The sequence below is a fragment of the Triticum aestivum genome, chromosome 2D (assembly GCF_018294505.1).
Source record: "Triticum aestivum cultivar Chinese Spring chromosome 2D, IWGSC CS RefSeq v2.1, whole genome shotgun sequence".
Taxonomy (NCBI): Eukaryota; Viridiplantae; Streptophyta; class Magnoliopsida; order Poales; family Poaceae; genus Triticum; species Triticum aestivum.
Window position 1 is genome coordinate 430,730,449 of NC_057799.1, and position 18,498 is coordinate 430,748,946.

General features: G+C 45.5%; 2 protein-coding genes across 3 annotated transcripts; one reads left to right on the forward strand and one right to left on the reverse strand.

Annotated features, from left to right (window-relative positions):
• The first annotated feature begins 4,409 nt into the window (after nt 1-4,409).
• LOC123053624 (F-box protein At1g70590) lies at nt 4,410-8,098 on the forward strand. 2 transcript variants are annotated; one of them, XM_044477120.1, is made up of 4 exons: nt 4,410-5,072; nt 5,819-5,952; nt 6,376-6,558; nt 7,399-8,098. In XM_044477120.1, the coding sequence occupies exons 1-4, from the start codon at nt 4,505-4,507 to the stop codon at nt 7,570-7,572; spliced, it is 1,059 nt and encodes a 352-aa protein (XP_044333055.1). In that variant the 5' UTR covers nt 4,410-4,504; the 3' UTR covers nt 7,573-8,098. The 2 variants fall into 2 exon arrangements, with proteins under 2 accessions (XP_044333055.1, XP_044333056.1); XM_044477121.1 differs by having other exon boundaries at nt 7,403-8,098.
• Nucleotides 8,099-10,539: 2,441 nt separating this feature from the next.
• Nucleotides 10,540-17,075, reverse strand: LOC123053625 (copper methylamine oxidase). The gene is made up of 12 exons (XM_044477122.1): nt 16,533-17,075; nt 14,254-14,363; nt 13,858-14,163; nt 13,486-13,598; nt 13,049-13,379; nt 12,743-12,958; nt 12,420-12,656; nt 12,097-12,282; nt 11,760-11,900; nt 11,145-11,413; nt 10,975-11,056; nt 10,540-10,852 (listed from the first exon to the last, which is right to left on the reverse strand). The coding sequence occupies exons 1-12, from the start codon at nt 16,741-16,743 to the stop codon at nt 10,727-10,729; spliced, it is 2,328 nt and encodes a 775-aa protein (XP_044333057.1). The 5' UTR covers nt 16,744-17,075; the 3' UTR covers nt 10,540-10,726.
• Nucleotides 17,076-18,498: the final 1,423 nt, after the last annotated feature.

Sequence of the window (18,498 nt, forward strand, 5' to 3'; positions counted from 1 at the left end):
GGAGCGTCGTCTCCACGACGACGCTAGCGGGGTACCGCCTCCCAGCAAGGTCGGTGGGAGATCGAAGGTGCGGCCATTGTACTGCATCCTCGCCTTGCTTTGAGAGTGCTTTGGGTTTGGGTGAAGATGATAAGGGGACAGCGCAAATGGATGTGTGGAGAATAGGTGGAGGGGTGGGTGGTTTAAATAGGGGAAGGGAAGGGAAGAGGAGTGGCACCGGTCATGCTTTGGATTTGCTACGTTCAAATGAGCCGCGTCGATCGATATGCCACTTTAATTGCCAACAGTTTTTAATTGCCACGTTGAATAGATGCGAGTGGATCGAAAAGTCTGAAACCATGCTCTACATCAACGAGACAAGCGTGCGAGATGAGACGAACCAGCGGTAGCGACCGTGCCTGCGTTCGTGGTGGCTCGCGTGCAGAAAGAGGCCGGCCAGCGTTCGTGGCGGCTCACATGCAGAAGAGGTCGGTCAGCGCATCATGGCGGCAGGCATCGACGCATGCAGGCAGGCTAGCTACATGCATGCAAAGCAGGCTAGCTGGACATGCTCGTGCATGCATAGCAGGCTTCTGTCGTTGCGGCGCACGCAGGGCCCAACAGTCTAAGCAGGGCCCAACAGTCTAAGCACGGCCCAACGGGCGAATAGCAGCACCGTCCAACGCAGCCCCAATCGTCAGGCCCAACGGGCGACACAGTCCAGCGTGGCACCACTCGTCAGAGTTAACGGTCAAAGCACTAACCCGACGCATCCGCCGTTTGTGACCATTTCTGAGGGTTTCAGACAAGAGAGTGGGGAAAAGTGAGCAAATGTTAAGAGAGTGGGGATGAATGTGTATGGCTAAGGAACCAGGGGCACGGATGTAAAAATCCCTATTAAAAATAGTTTTGAGAGAAACCGAAAGCATTTCGGGGTTACCGGAAGAGTTTTGGAGTTTACCGAGTAACACCAGGAATAAGGTGGATTTTTTGGAGATGTTAAATAAATGATAAAAGGTTTAATGTTGATTAGGAGGCTTTTAGAATATATTTAATATCAATGAGCAAAAGAAAATATCAATAAGGCCTAATAGGGGAGAGTTGTTGGGTCTATAGGCCCAATAAGAGTATGGCGCCCCCCTAGCTTGTTGGACAAGCTTTGGGGGGCGAATTGGATTGGCAGAGGGACTCCCTCTCCCATGGGGGCATAGCAAGGGGTGGGTCCCTCCTCAAGTTGGCTGCCCCCTCTTCCCTACACCTATATATACATGAGAAGGGCACCCCTAGAGACATAAGTTTCTCCCGTTGTCTTGGGCGCCCCCTCTCTCCCTCTCTAGGTCTAATCTTGTTCTAGACTTGATCTAGTTCTAGTTCTCCAATTCCTCACAATAGAGAAGCCCCGTGAGGTTCTCTTCTCCCTCCTCTAATTCTTCGGCGACGATTAGCTCTGGACGGCTAAGAGCTGCCGGATCATGAAGCATGTATGCTTGCAATCTATAGAGAGGCTATGCCTTTGGTATTTTGTTAGAGGGATCATCATGGACTGTTCGAGGGACTTCAAGAAAGATCTACACCAACTCTTCTTTCGCTACAACTCGAAGTTGGTAACGATCCAATCTAACCCTGTATGCATCTTCATAGTGTTCCTAGGATTGTGATCGTACGATGATTTTATTTTATTTTCTACTACGTTTCCCAACAGTGGCATCATGAGCGGTTCTATGAGTAGATGCGGGTTACGATCTAGATCACATGTGTTTGTACTTTGTAGGGTATTGCACAAAGTTTTTAGTAATGATTTTGATTTATTGCTAAAAAGAAATAAGAACTAGATGAGTTTTAGGGCTTAATAAAATTGTGCGAGTAGAAGATAAGGTATTTTACTTGATGTTCTTGTTTGCTTCTCATGAGTGTTTCTTCGGTTCAGTTCATTGGCAGCATGATATAGCTTTCTACAAAGTTCTTACAATCGGTTGGCTCTAGCTGTCAACGATCTGTAAACAGTTCGTTGAGCTACATCATAGTCTACAATAGTGAACCGTCGCAAATACGAGAGGGCATGAAGATGCTTGATCTTCACGAGGGTCACGCGTATTGATGAAGTTCAATGTGGGGCTATACATTTTAATTAGGCCTCTTCCCTCGCACACCCTGCAAAGTTAATCTAGCAACAAGAATAATCATACTTGATCATAGACATAGGTAGCTAGTGTTCTCCGAAACCCTAAAAACCACACAAATTAAAATTTGCTAAGCCGATTAGAGGATGTCTAACTTGGTTTTGCAGGATACATATGATGTGGTATATCCTTCATCATGACAATGAGTTTATGTATGAGATGGTTATATGATGTAACATTAAGTTTCCCGCACGTCACAATACGACATGATGGTTGGAGCAAAGGATTGTCACTTTAACGACCTGGGTGTCAAACTCGTTATTTTAATTTTACTACTTAACAAGAGTGACGAACTTGCTATGGAGGACCCCGACGCAAGGAGGCTTCATCAAGGCGCGGAGGAGAAGGGCTGAAATGTTGGTGCCACAGCAGCGGTTTTTGAAATTGCTGCTACGACAACGATTCCTTCTCTACATGGAATTCTTTTGGAGTGGAGTTGCACTGTGGTCTTGAGATTCTTCAATGGAAGGTCGTTTGTTCAAATGGGAAGTGCTCCGAAATTGCATGTACGAATTTCATATACTTGTTGCAAGTACTGATGAAATGGAAGGTTACGTGGTTACATCCAATACTGGAGGGTTGGTTCTAGTTTTGCCCTATTGGAAAAGCCTTTTTATGTGGCTATAGTTTTGCACAAATTCAGTGGGAGATTGCATGGCTGATTGGTTCCCCGCGAGCCAATATTTTCTACTGCTTCAAGGAATACTCAAGTCTTTGTGGTTTCAAGCTACTACAATGGAACAATGCATGGACACTCGACTTGGAGTCCTCTACAATGAGCAGTGGAGGTTCTGGCCATATTTCATTTGATCTGACGGTTGCTCGTACAAGCTATGCTTGTGTGATGGATTTTCATCATGGGTCTCCAACAATAACCCAAGTGGTATGTTCTTTGCAGAAGTACTTGCAGTAGTGCACAAAATGCCTTCTCCTTTTCACTTGTTGACGAAGATATATGGTTTCAACATGATTACCAGCGAAATCATGGCTTAAGTGTTCTGCCATTGACATGGTGCGCTGCAACTTCTCACAAGCTCATCCATCTGATTTTGTAATTGTTGCTTTTGTACAATTGGCGTCCAAGTTCAATCACCTGATGGTTTGGATGATCGCTTGGGTGCCATGGTCCATTGACTTTGGGCCCTTATCTCTTGATAATCAAACCAGACAAAAGATTTCTATGGCAGCGACACCGTTGAGACTTCCAATGCTATGTGATCTAAGTGTTCGGTGTTCAGTTGAGCAATATATGCATGCCACTAATGTGCAGAAGTGGCCTTTAGTGAACGAAGAAATGCCATGGGTCACGTCATCATCATCAACCAAGCTCACATAGTTGTCTTCCTCGACAAGCCTTCACTTCTTCAACTGACGTTAAGTTCTCGTCGACCATGGGTTCTCGGTGGCGCTATAGAACATCGACTTGAGGGCAAGTAGAATCTTATAGAGGAAGGATTGTCAGCGGCTCTTACCCTCACTCGGTGGGCCATCATCATCGCAAGAGGCCCAACCCAGATGGTAGTAGGATCAGGCACTATAAAAATGGCTAGGAAGGACCACAGAATGGGTGTTTGGACGAATAGGCTTTGGCCTTTGGCTGGCAAGGCGTGCGTCTTCTCTTCTGTTCCTGTAACTGCTCGTCTTCTTCCCTTGTCTCCTCCATGAACTCTGTTAGATAGCTTCTGATTCCTTCACAAGTAATTTGTAATCTTTGAATGCTTGCTAGTTGAGGCAATACAGTACTAGGTTGTTAACATCCAGACCCATGTGTCTGGTAGAGTTCAACCCGGTCAAACCCGACCCGGCCGCCGGCTTGAGTTGTGTTCATATTGAAGATGTTTTTGATGTTGCAAACTTATTTAAAAGAAATGTTTCAAGTAGAGATAGGGGTTTCTCCTCTAAAGATTGGACGGTTCGGGATCATGTTAATCCGATATACTACTCCCTCCGTCCGAAAATACTTGTCATCAAAATGAACAAAAAGGGGTGTATCTAGAACTAAAATACATCTAAATACGTTCCCTTCTATTTATTTTAATGACAAGTATTTTCGGACGGAGGGAGTATTTCGGAACTTGTCCAAAGTAAGTGGGTAATGGACTCCTAAAAAAACCTAAAGAAATGAAACCTTCGCAGCCGACCGCGACGTGTCACTGTCAGCGGGCCAATTACGTGGCCACTTGGACGTGGGCCCCACCGGTCATCAAGACCAAACCGGCTTAACCCAACCGCAGTCCATTGACCTCCCCGGCCACCGCACTGGTGCACACCCCACCCTCTCAATCCCGTCCTTCCAAACCGCTTTCCCCCGAACGCCGGGCGGCTGAACGCGTCCCCATCCCTTCATGGACGCCGCGAGCCGCACCTGGCCGCCGCCCAACCCCTCGCCGGCGCCCTTCTCCTCCCGGCTGCGCGTGTCCTCCGACCCCCAACGCCGGCGCCGGCGGCGCCACTCCAAGAAGCCCAAGCCGGAGCCGCCGGCTCCCCCGCCCAAGAACGCCCCCGTCTGCTCCGGCGCGGACTTCGAGTCCCTCCCGCCGGAGCTCCTCCACCGGGCGCTGTCCGCGGTCGGCGCCGCCGACGTCTCGGCCGCCAGCCGTGCGTGCCGCTCGTGGCGGGACGCGCTGCAGCCGCTCCGCGAGGCGGCGGCGCTGCACGCGCACGGGCGCCGCCTCAAGCACGGCTCAGCCGTTCCAGCCGGACTCGACGGTGAGGGGCGCGAGGCGGCGAGGCAGAGCGCGCTGGGTCTTTTCAAGCGGGCGGCGAGGCTGGGGTCCGCGGCTGCGATGGTGGACGCCGGGCTGATGTGCTGGGAAGAGGGGCAACGGGAGGAGGCGGTGGGGTACTACCAGGCGGCGTCGGAGCTGGGACACCCTGTCGGCATGTGCAATCTCGGAGTGTCCTACCTCGAAGGTATCGTAGATTTGGCTTATATTTCCTTTCTTGGAGGGTTGTTCGAGCTGGTAGCAAAATGGTTAGTACAATCTTATTAGGACGAATTTGTCTGGTCCCATACTATCCTAGATTGGCAGGCGTGATTAGATTTGTTTACCGCGCAGTCCGAGACGATCTTTTATAGGGGGAATTATTGATTGTTCTGGCTCTGGCGTTTGCCTTCTGCTGGGTATTTTAGGTGAACTCTGGGGCTCTGCTCCAGGTTGATCATAAACTCTGATAGTAATGACGTGATCAACGCAATGAATGGTGGTGGCAATTCTCAGGACGGGCGGCTGCAATCTTTGATAACTGCTACCATATGTCTCGGGATCTTATTCAGGCCCATTTCGAGCACTGTCATAGGGAAGGAAATGCCGTAGCGCATGAGTTGGCTAGAATGGCTAGGTTTTCTTCTCTTAGTACTTGGTTTGATGATGCCCCTAGTGCCCATTATTACCCCTTTGCTTGTATTTGATGCTACTGTGATCACTAGTTAATAAAAGGAGTTTGAGTGTTAAAAAGAACTCTGGGGTTCTGCTGGCCTTTTAAGTAAAGTCTCGGGTTCTTTCAGTCTGATTATAACCTCTAAAGAGTGATAAATACCTAACTCGCAGAGGAGATACCTTTTATGTATTTTACCAACTTGTTTTCAATCAAACTCTTCATCTCGGAGCATTAGAAATTCAGAATTGACAATGTTGCCAAATCTCTTTACACTACAGCTGATCCACCCCAGGCCGAGGAAGCTGTTAGATGGTTTTATCCAGCTGCATCCGCAGGCAATGTTCGTGCCCAGTACAACCTAGCCCTCTGCTTGCAGAATGGAAAAGGAATCAAGCGTAATCAACGGGAAGCTGTAAGATACCAGCTCTGTGTTACACAGCTGTGATTTTCATTTTTTTTTCCCAAATCAAAGTAATTAGTTACTCCTGATGCTTACAAGTGGAACCAGTTTCATTGTTTTGATATCTAGTTTCTGTGGGATTTATTGGTAGCGCATCTCATGTGTGAACTAATTCTGCATTAGCCAGCGTCTAGGTGTTCTTATTTTTGGCTCTATGGGGATTTTGAAGCTGATTTGTTGTGCTTTCATGCTTTTAGTTGTTGAATTGCTTAGAGAACGGATTCATTGATCTTGGCACCCTACCAAGGTTATCAGGATTATATCACCCGGATCCATCATAATAAAGGAACTGGTCGATACAAGATTACCCTCCGTAGCATTTATGTTAAGGTTCTTACCTTTACATTTCAAACTGATAGAAACTTGTAAATGCAGGCAAAGTGGTACTTACGAGCTGCAGAAGGAGGGAATGTACGAGCCATGTATAATGTTTCCTTGTGTTACAGCTTTGGTGAAGGGTTTACACAGGATCCAGTGCGTGCAAAGAAGTGGCTGCAACTAGCTGCTGATTGTGGTCACAGAAAGGCTCTTTATGAGTCTGGTATTAAACTCTGTGCGGTATGTCATCCCTTTTCCTTTCATTCCTCGGGAATGCATGTATTACATATCTGAACTACTCCCTCCGTTCCTAAATATAAGTCTTTCTAGAGATTTCAATATGAACTACATACGGATGTATATAGACGTAGTTTAGAGTGTAGATTCACTCATTTTGCTCCATATGTAGTCTATATTAAATTCTTTTAAAAGACTTATATTTAGGAACGGAGGGAGTATTATCTTAAACTGATATCGTATTTTCATTTTGGAATGGTTTTCTTGTGAAGAAATGATGCGTTCATTGTATGTACTTATTTTTTCCTGCCATCCTGCATTGTGTGCCATTACATCTAATCATCTATCAATGCATAATCGTTGCCCACGGTGTGATGCTTCGTTGTTTTAGTTTGGAAGTCCTCAGGCTGCATACAATTGTAGGAGCAAGGAGCAGCTGACTTTCTACCTAGGACCTACACCAAACCACACCATTTTGATGTTGGTTTAGTTTGGCATAGATATATTCTCACAAAAGAGACCTAGGTAGACAGAAACGAAAGCAGCAGTATATAATATCTTTGTCAAGATGGTTGGTTTAAGGAATTTTTATTTTTTTTGCGGGTGGATTAAGGAAAATTGTGAACAAGCAACTATGGTACAGTGCCTGCATCGTAAACAAGCCATTGACACACATAATCTTTGTGATATGCCAACCATTCTTATCTTTATTTCTTTCTCTGAAAAGAAAGGTCAGATGCACTGTCTGTAACATTTTAATGACTGGTTCTTCAGTGTTCTAAGTCATGCATTACCTGTATCTTCTTGTTACATCCTTCTAATGATGATGCCTATGTTGTTTAGACAGGAGACAAGGTCAGGTCTCTCATGTATCTAGAGCTGGCAACACGCCATGGAGAAAGTGCCGCCTCGCATATGAGAGATGTAATACTCGAATCACTCTCGCCTGCGATTGCCCAACGCGCTCTTTCAGATGCTGATAGATGGCGACCAAAATGTCTCTCTGCCAGAAGATGAGCAGATGGTTCCTTCCAAATACTAGCAACCCCTTTATGGAGCTGGTCGTTGACTACATCGTTTCCAAGGCAGGCGCTTCCCAAAGGGCATCTACATCAAAATCATCTTCATGTCCTTCTCCTTTTGCAAAACCTACCATTGCAGTTGTGACGGGGAAGTTGGTCAAATGGCAATGAAGGGTTCGAAGCAGCGGAATGCTGGATAAAACTGTATAGTACAGCCTAAAAATGGCTTGGTTCAGGTGACCTGAAGACTGAACCATTGCATCTTTGTGATCAGTAGAAACAATTGGGTGCTACTCCCTCTGTAAAGAAATATAAGAGCGTTTAGATTACTACTTTAGTGATTCAAACGCTCTTATATTTTTTTATGGAGAGAGTACTACTCTTTAGTCACCGAAGGTATAGTGCTGTACCACAGTCGAAAGAAACGATGCAAACTAGAATTGCATCGCATCTTTATTTTGGTGATTGAGGAAATGTTGAAGATCAATAATATGCTTGCAAATGGGCTTATGTCTTGTCAATAGAACTGCCATGATGAGCAAGATTTGGGCAATGTTGGAGAAGCGTGCCAGTGTTGATGCCATAATGGCGTGTACAATGGGAAGGGAATTTATGGCTCTCAGGCCAGTGAACCCTATATGCACAAAATAATTTTGTAATTGCAGAAAAAGTAAAAAAAAAACTAATTTGGAAACAGATGTGATCAAGTATTGTACTTGTATACAAAGTTTTGCCAAGGAATGACTTCAATAGTATTGTGGGCGGAAAAAAACAAATCGAATGAAATATTACAAGTTGTTCATGCTATTTGTCATTGTTTTTTTCTTTTTGCCCGCTATATACAAGTTGTACATGCTATTTGTCCTTTTTTTTTTCCTTTTTGCCCTGAAGTCAATGTGAATTATTTCTTGGCAAAACTTTTTACACGAGTTCAATACGTGATCATATTTGTTTCCAGATAAGATTTGACTTTTCGTATGACTACTAAATTATTTTGTGCATATTGGGTGCACTGTCACCAGGGTATTTCCCGTGTACAATTGTGCTTACCTTAGCAATGCCACCTATGATAATTGCCGAGTTAAGCAAAACGAGAAATCAAAAACAAGGAAAGGTTTGTGTTTTCTCTTAGCTGAGTTGATCTTTTAGTAACAAGCCAGACAATTCTATCGATTGTACAAGATGTCATCTCTTAGTTATATATTTCCCCCACAAATTTAGGAGATAACAGTAACCATTGTATAGCACTTTTTTTTACGTCTACATGACATGCATGGCATAAGATGACTACGTCTATTCATTGCGTCAGTTGACTCGTGGTAGTGTTGACATTGTGCTTGCCTCTTGTACAGCCTAGTTCTGTTGCCATTGGCAAGGCCGTTGCCTATATACGGTTACACTTCACTATAGTAGTACCTTTGCGGCGTTCTCCTTTAAAGTTTGAACATTGTTGGTCTTCGAGGTGTTTGATCAGAAATTCAGACGTCTCAATCGGTTTGCGAGAAGATGTGAAACTAGTTTCTCATGGATTGCATTACGCCAGTCCAGTAAAAAATGATTGGTAACATAATAATCATTTTGTGCATAATAAGCAAAACCCCCTCGTCCCCCGCGTCCCTCTCTGTGGCGATTCGGGGAACCCTAGCGCCCTCCGCCGCCGGCCCCCCTCCACCCTCCCTCCCCCCTCGCCGCCGCCAAGGGACACAGCCGGGCAGAGCCCAGGCAGTGCCAGCGGCGGCGAATCCTCTCCCTGGCGCGTCTCTCTCTCTCCCCTGGCGGCGGCGCGAGTTCTTCCGGCAGCGGCGTTGGCGCGGCGGAGCTCCGGCGATGACTCGGTCCTACGGCGGGGTGGAGGGCAGGACACCGTCCAATGATGCTGCCTCCGCGGCGGCTGCGGCTTGGGGCCCTTGACCCCCGATGCGATCTGGATCTGGTGGTGCTTGGGTCTGGGCCATGGCGGCTGGCGAGGCGTGGTGTTCGTCGGGGCTTGTCTACCTCTAGGCATCATGGGGGTGCCGGCGGCGATGCGTGCCCGGCGTGGTGCCGCTGGTGGACGTGTAGTCATCTTCTTCCAGAGATGGCCAGCCAGAGGCTTGCTGATCGGATCTCGAGATCCATCATCTAGTCCCGGCTGCGAGTAGGGAAGACATGGTTGCCGGTGAAAACCGAGCCGACGGCAGGCGATGGCGGCGTTCTCGCCGTTACCTTGATGGAGGCATCGTCGTGTAACTACTGTCGACCCACTCGTGCTGCTCCGGGGGAAACCCTAGGATATGGTGTTCCAGATCGGACGATGGCGGCACTGCGGTGTCGTTTCTCTCTTGGGAGCATCGTTTGTGGAGCAGCGCTGGAAGTCAGAGGCAGGAGGTGGAGCGGCTTCGTCTTGCACGGAGTTTCGGTGGAGATGTCAAGTCATGCCTGACCGACAGGTGCTACGCTTTGTCATGCCTAGTCAGCAGGTGCTACGCACGACGGATCTTCCAAGGACTTCAAGCTGTGTCGGCTGGTGGTACTTGGCAGCATGGCGCTGAGGTGTATCAGTGGCGATCGCGACGTGCTCAGCTATTTGCACGCAGGGAGGAGGTGCCGTTAGGCGCCGTGGTGGTGTCGACGATAGCTAGACCGAGCAAGGTTGATACATCAGTACAGTTCTGAAGATGGAGCGATGGCAGTTGGCGGCGGCGGCCTCTGAGAGCACGCCATACCAGTGTGCGTCCCAGACTCGGCAAGTGGCTTGGCTGCAATGTCTGTTTGGTATAGGCCCAGGCTATCTGCGCCCTTGCATTAACTGGATAGGTGTAGCGACAATTTGTTGCTTAGACGGCGGCTTTAGTCTTACTGTTGTATGACTTTATAAGGTCTTGTGAGAATAATTAATAAAGTGATCGTATGCATCGCCCAGATGCAGAGGCCGGGGGTCATCCTCCTTTTAAAAAAAACATAATAATCATTGGCCCCAAGAGAAGGCATAACAACACACTTTTATTTATGCAGGCATTATGCCAGTCCAGAGATTATTAGATGCTACTTGTGCAGCTCAACATTCACAATCAATCAGTGCAGCAAACAAACATATTACAGAAAACGAAACAGACCACGAGATAACAACTTTTATTGCCAGTTTGTTCTTTTGAGGAGAGCTGCCAAGCTTAGAGCTTGGAAACAAGGGCCCCGTTCTGGATGGCCTTAGGCGACTCTGCTTCCTTGACATCGGCGGCATCAGAAGTGCCAGGAGGCACATCGACAGCAGGCGAGCAGTTGAAGAATCCATGTGGCTGTAAAGGAAAAAAACAAGCGTACTTTCAGCTGAGATCGTAAGTAATGACAGAACCTGACGATTTCCTCTCTGCAATCGAAGCTACAGAAGGAGGATTTTGGAAGGCTCAGACTGTGGTACCATGAGCATGAAGCCGATGTGTTCCACCGGCATGACCGGCCAGTCTTCCAGCCTTGGGATGTGGGTGAGCCCAAATACATACCTACAGATGCAGAATTTCAGTTGTAAGGATCATGAACTGCAAACTGAAGAAACAATGCTGGATATCAGCGTGCAAGGCAAATGTGTACCAGAGGACGATGTCAGTTTCCTCCAAGGGTCTATCCTTCTTCACCCAAGTAGCTAAACCCTCATGAAGACGTGGATTCTGGTTGGGGAACTCCCCTCCAGGAAACTTCTCATCGCTCTTGTATGGTGTCACCCAAAGATTGTGCTTTAAGAACCCGGCTCTTCGAAGAAACTTTGCCTCAGGCAGAGCAAATGGCAAACAGTTTGAACCAGGCACGAGTCTGAAACCAGTTGGTTGTCCGGTACGATTTACAGCCCTTGTGTTCCTAACCTGATCAAGATGCAAACAAGAAACATGGAAGAAAAGCAGTATGATCAGCTTCCCCAAGGCTCCCAAACAAAAAATAAAGTGATTTGCTGAGAGGTGTGAACATGGCGTCGCTAACATTTGACATGCTTCTTGGCAACTGGTATGTCGTTACTGACATGAACACTAAAGAAAATCAGGAGATATAGCTGCTTGATGACAGAAAATTCTGAAGCAACGCTTGCAGTTATGCACAATGTCATATGGTCTGTTATCATGGATGATTATAATTTGATGTGTTGCCATGAATAATCGACAATGACATGATAAAAAGAAGAGAACAAACAAGCATGTACGTATGTGCTCTTACAATCCAATGTCGCGCAGATGAAGGGTCACAATCTCTCATTGCTTGCAACTCGGATTTCAGTATTTTTTCTTCAGCATAGAAAGCATTGTTGTGCACATTATTTGTGCCTGCACTTTCGACTTTGACATTTACTTCAACCACCTGTGATAGAAACAAGCGCGTCAATGCACTATGCAAATATTTAAGGGTGCATTGTACAAAAAGAATACAAAGTTATTCTACAAGGCCAGTATAGTCAAAAGGAACTTCCATTTAGTAGATGCATGCAGTGGTCCATTTCTTAAACTAGTTTCTCATGGCATTTTGATAATAAGAAAAAGCATAAAAAAGGACCCACCTGATTATGAGCTTCGTTAGGTTTGCAATCAACAGCCATGTCCATACGGGCAACAAAGAAATGCTGGTGGACAGGTGCATACAGACTAGGAGCAATAGTTGTACCATATTTCCTTGATTCCCCAGGCATCAGAGCTCCCAAACTCAGAATTCCAGTAAGTTTTACTTCAGCTTCTATCTTACCATCCTGTAACCAAGGAAAAAACTAATAGTTACATTACAATAACTAAATCATAGAACATAGATGCATCATGCCATTCAATAGAAGAGCTGGATTCAAAATATTAATTTACTAAATCTCAAATAGTCTATTCGAATAGTTACCTGATAAAAGTGCCAGTAAAAACCATATTCATAATTGGCAACTGTGCAGATAAATGACACCGTGAGCCTCCTTGATCGCCTAACTTCTGCTAAACCAGTTCTCCAATCTTGGTGTTTCCAAAGGATTCCATGGTCCTCCTCGTGCAGACACACACAGTTCTCAATTGTCTCCACATGACCGGTAAAGTTCGTGAAGTGTGCATCAAAATACTTGATGTAACCCAAGCAGTCACACCCCTATACACGCAAAAAAGATAGAGAATATAGTCAGATGAAACTCAAACTGATAAAAGAGAAAAAACGCCTAGAACTGAGCAAATGACCTTCTTAAGAGAATGAGCATTTTTGCCAAGTCCATCTTCTCCAGCATCGAAAGCATTCTTGCGATAATGTGGTTCACTTGGATCTCCATAAGGAACAACCATCTCAACAAAGCTCAGCCTATGAGCTATAGGTCTACGTCCACGGCTACCATCAACATATGCAACAGAGTAGATGACCAAACCCTCTTTAGGGGTGAAGCCAATACGGAAATTCCACTGCTCAACACCATTAGAAGTGTTATTAACTCTAGGTGACAAGTTTTTTTAATACTGGTATGATAGGTTAAACATTAAGCAACCATGTACCTTCTGCCATTCCACAAAATAGCCATTAATACGGAAGCTTGGGCCCTCAGGCTGATTGATAATAAGAGGTTTCACATCACTTCGATCAACACCACCTCTAGTTTCTCCAGGAGTGTAGTTTCTCAAATGATCTGGTGGGGGCAGAGGAACAAACTTCCTGTCTTCAAACTCTATGACAATATTATTCTGCATATCAACAACAACATGGATCCCTTCGACAGGACGAGCATAACCATTCTCCATGGGACTATCACTCTCAGTTCGGCAAAAGATTAGAGGCCTGGCAAGTCTGCGACTGGGAGCATCAGCATCACTGTAGTAGCCAGCACACCTGACGGTTTATGAGCGAAGTTCAAGTCAAATAAAATGATGATGTAAGCTGAAAGATAACCCACAATGGAAAATGCGATGGAATAAAATTTCGGCAGCTAGCTTACCAGGCATCTACCATGACAAGTTCCATATCGTCCACACCTCTTTTCTTCATAGCTTCAACAAATGGAGGATAATTTTTGACAGTAGCTTCACACTCAGCATATTCCATAGCATCCTGTGATATATAATAATTAAAAATTCGCAAGAAAATATTTCAAACTAAATGCTGCATAAGGTTCAAAAGGATGTCAAAAGAGACTGTTCTGGCAGATGCGTAGGCGTAAATATTGGAGAACTAAAGAACTGTTATCTGCAGCAATCATTAGTGGTATAATGGTTGCATATCATTGCATACTATTATATGGAGTAACTGGTTCGCAGATTAACAATTGGAATTTGAGACGATGAAACTTAAACAAATTAAGTAGGCTTACCATTGCAGGCTGTACATCTGGAACAACTTCCGATGATATCACCTTCCCTCTGTGATGTCCACCTCTAGTAGCTGCATGCACTTCGGATAGTTCTACTATCCAAATGGTAGTCTCATTTGAATGTCTATTGTAGACAACAAGCTTAGCCCTCCTGGGAGGCAACCTGCTCGGAATGACGGCAGAGCCTTTGGTTCTAGGGAGCAGTGATGGTTGGAACGGCGGGAAAAAGTAGGCATCGGCTAATGCTACAACATTCTTTTCTGGTTCCAGTAGCACAGCTTCAACAAAACGCATGCTGTCACGTTCCTATAATTTTAGAATGCTGCTTGTCAAATCGTTTTTCAAGGTTGTACAGGGAGAACCGGAGAAGTATCAGAAAGATTCTTGTTGACAAACCTCAGGAGATTTTCCAGCGGCTCTTACAGTTGCAACAGCCACTGCAATTTCGGCAGCAGATAATGGGTCCAAAGGGTGGAATCTTTGAGCTCTCGTCATTATGGGTATCCCTGCATTGTTTTTCACCCAGCAGAACATTAGGAATGGAATGAATAGTATGATATAGTTCAGCTAAGACAAGGCATACATTTCAAACTACTATAATAGTTGATCCCTACTGGACTCACTCAAATAACTTCCAACAAATTTTAACACGTAAGGCACATACACCAATCATAGAGCAACGGATATACATGACTCTTCAATGACATAGGTCAAGCATTCATAATAGAAAATTTGGCAGGTCAAGAGCACCATGCTCCATGTGCATATCAGGATGGCAAAAGGGGCACTTGATAGAGAAATGGCTGTTGTTGACCTCTCTCCTATAAGCAACTAAAAAACTGCACTGACATGGACCATACTGTGTGAATGCAAGTCTTATAATATTGTTCCATCCACTAACGTTCCTTCTTGTAGGTTCTTAGTTAGAAGAAATAATATAAACATAGATATGAAAACACACATCGTCTTTACCAACAACGATTGTGTAGACTAAATCAGAAAACAGTGTTATCTAATTAGACAAAGCACATAATAATAGCATCAATTATGTACAATCCTCTCACTAGATAATACACAAATTAAAGTTTGACAGCTGAAACGTAGACATTTCTTACGATCAGGTTAAATTATGTCCGTTTCCAAATGTTTTTTTCATGAAGATATCTGTTCAGACAAAATGAAACAGGGTGCTTGTCAATTTCCTAAACCGAAGAGATGGGCTACCAAGGTTAAATTATGTCCGTTTCCAAAAAAAAAATCGTGGAGATATCTGTTCAGCCAAAATGAAACTGGGTGCTTGTCAATTTACTAAATGGAAGAGATGGGCAAGAATGATTTGTCTGATATTTAATGATAATTTTGGTTTATATTACATATTCAGATCCTGTCAGACACCACAAAAAACTACAAATCTTTGAGAGTAAGATGAACTTGAAAAACCAGCTAGAATGGGTCTCATCAGACAACTATCGAGTGTTCGGCGTGTGCACACTGCAAATGATGCAGTTGGACGGCGCAGATAAAGCGTGTACCTACATGGGAGCTTAGCCGTAACTTTCCCTACAAACACTGCTTTAAGCATGTCCATTGCCAACCGTGCCCGATATATTATTGTGCATGATTAGCAGCACCCGACAAACACTACTACGATGAGATAATATGTTCACCGCCCACTCTGCGGGCCAGGCAGATCAGATTGCATGATCAGCTTGTCCATGCTGCCTAGTGGCGCATCCAGAAAGTGTGAATGCCAAAGTTAAAAAAAAAATTGTGTTGGCCCCATCACTCAAATAATCAAGAAGCTTTTTGGTCCATCTATTGTCAATTAACAAGTAACATCATTATATATATACATATATCCCTCGCACTTTCCCAGCTTTCCCTATACGAAACCTCAGCATCAACCAAAAAGTTAGAGGAAAACAAAATGATCACTGCTACTAGTGATCAGAGAAAAAGTTCAAGCCCCAACAACTATCAACTATCGAGCACAAAAGCCAGAATAGCGAACAACAAAACGAAAACTTGAAATGTTTGTGACAGCACTGCCCACAGTAGGCAGGCAACAGCACGTCATGCCCCAACTATTCAATTATCAGGTTACCTAAATAAGATACTGTAAACCACAAAAAAAAATTGATGATATGGTCGATTAGTATTTCACTAAAAGATCTAATCGGATGCTGATGAACAATGCCCCTGCTACAAAACAATGCATGGCTATCTGCATACCCCGATTGCATACATACCAGAACTATGTGAATAATTGTATAAATCGCATTTTGGTTTTAATTCCTGCATCTCGAATCTGGTCCTAGAACAATAATTGGCTGATCCTTCTTCGTCTCTGCGCTTGCATGCAAACGGGAAGTGGAGAGCTACGCACTCTATACAGATCCCACCACTACTGGGTTGCATTCCCACAGTCGCATACGAGACCCCACGAGAAATCGTGATCGACACAAACACCGTCACGTGCCTTACCCAGCTTTCGCCATCCATGCGCCGCACGGCACCCATTTCCCATGACCCGATCGGCCGCGCCCGCTCACAAAGATCAATCATACACTCTCGTCCCTCGCAAATCAGTCGCATGATCCAACCCGATCGAGAGAGTGAGAGGCAGCGAGAGAGGGAAAAAAGGGAGGTGGCTATTCCCGAGTCCCCATATATACCTTTAGAGGAGGCCTTGGCGGTAGTGGGCTGGGCCGCGGACGCGATGTCGTCCATCACGGCGCCGCCCCCGGCAGCGGAGACGACGCGCTCACCGCCACCGCCGGCCGCGGACATGGAGACCGCCTTCCCCGGCGCGGCGATCGCCGCCCTGAGGGCATCGCGCGCGGGGCCCCCGCAGCAGAGCGCCGCCTTTTCCTGAGCTGAGGCCATTGGAGCGGGTTCGCGAGCTGACCGTGTCCGTAGTCTCCTCCGCCGTCTCCGCCTCGCCGGATCCCACGATCTGACATACAGCACAGGCCTCCGCCTCCCCGCGCCTTCGTCCTCCCCCCGCTCCCGCTCTCACTCCCCCGCGTCAGGGCCTCCGCGTCTAGGGGTTCTACGGGATCGGGCCAGGGTTTCGGGCACCCGTCCTCTCCGCGAGAGAGCCGAGGATCGTGCGCCGGGCTAGCTCACACCGGAGTGGTGGTGGTGGCGGTGGGGAGAGGAGAGGAGAGGAGCGGGGAGAGGGCTTGGGGTTGGGCGTCGGGTGTTCTGTAGAGCGAGGCGACGGGGGGATCACGTGCATTTATAAAAGGCGAGGGGAAAGGTGACCGGGCGTGCGATGTGGGTGGGTGGGCTGGCCTGGATTCAGGATACTTCCGGCTTATTCGCTCGGCTAGATGCACACGCAACCGTACCCTGACCGTCGCTTCGGCCAGGGCCGTTAGGGGGGGAAATGTTGAAATGTTTATCACTCCACGAAACGCACTCCCCGTGTTTATTCCCTCCGTCCTAAATTACTTGTTACAAAAATGAATAAAAATGAATGTATCTAGAATTAAAATACATCTAGGTACATTCATTTCCGCGATAAATAATTTTGAATGGAGGGGGTATAAGTCTTTTCAGAGATTCCAACGCGGACAACATACGGAGCAAAATGAATGAATCTAAACTCTAAAATTTAAGTCAACATACGGTGTAAAATGAGGGAATCTAAACTCTAAAATGCGTCTATATATATCCCCATGTAGTTTGTATTGTTATCTTTAAAATGCCTTACACTCCCTCCGTTCCCAAATATAAGTCATTTTAGAGATTCTAACAAGTGACTACATACGGAGCAAAATGAGTGAATCTACATTCTAAAATATGTCTACATACATCCATATGTTGTAATCCATTTGAAATGTCTAAAAAGACTTACATTTAGGAACGGAGGGAGTAATTAGAAATGGAGAGAGTATAAAAGTATAGCAATAATACAAAATTATAGCAGTGAGTGCATTGCTATTTTGTTTTATATTTTGAGAAAATCAGGTAACGCACCTAGGAGACTTGTTTTCTGCTAAGTCCACCCACATGGTGCCCCAAATTCACGCTGAACAGTGGGTTGGCCCAAGCTTGTGGCTTGACATACTCCTATATGGTTATACATTGATTAGAGCATTAATTATGATTAGACCTTTCCCAATTCTCTTATTCATATGTTGATCACGAATGCAAAGAATTACAAATTAGGTAATTGTGTCCATTTGGAGTCGAATTTTATTTCGGTCTTCTGTATTCCAGAATAAGTCACTGCTAATGCACGCAAAAAACTCCACTACAGCAAAGATGGTGGATGCAAGTAATCTTTGGTGGATGGTGATGGTGTGTTGGGAGTATAAGATGGTCTAACTTTTTGAGACACGTTTTAGTGTATTTGTTCATCCATTTTATCCATATAACATCCATATTAAAATGCCAAAAATTATCTTACATCATGAACGGAGGGAGTATTCCACTATGAACTGTAGCTTGCAGACTGGCCATACAAAAACTTGGCTCATCGATATCCATGCAGTTAAGCTTTTTTTTATACTAAGTACGATGTGCATGTACTAAAGTGCGTGCATTGCGTGGGGCGTACACCATCAGTTAAGTTCATGGTCACGATTTCACCAAGAAATCCTGTGGACATGACATGAGGGCAATAGGGATTAA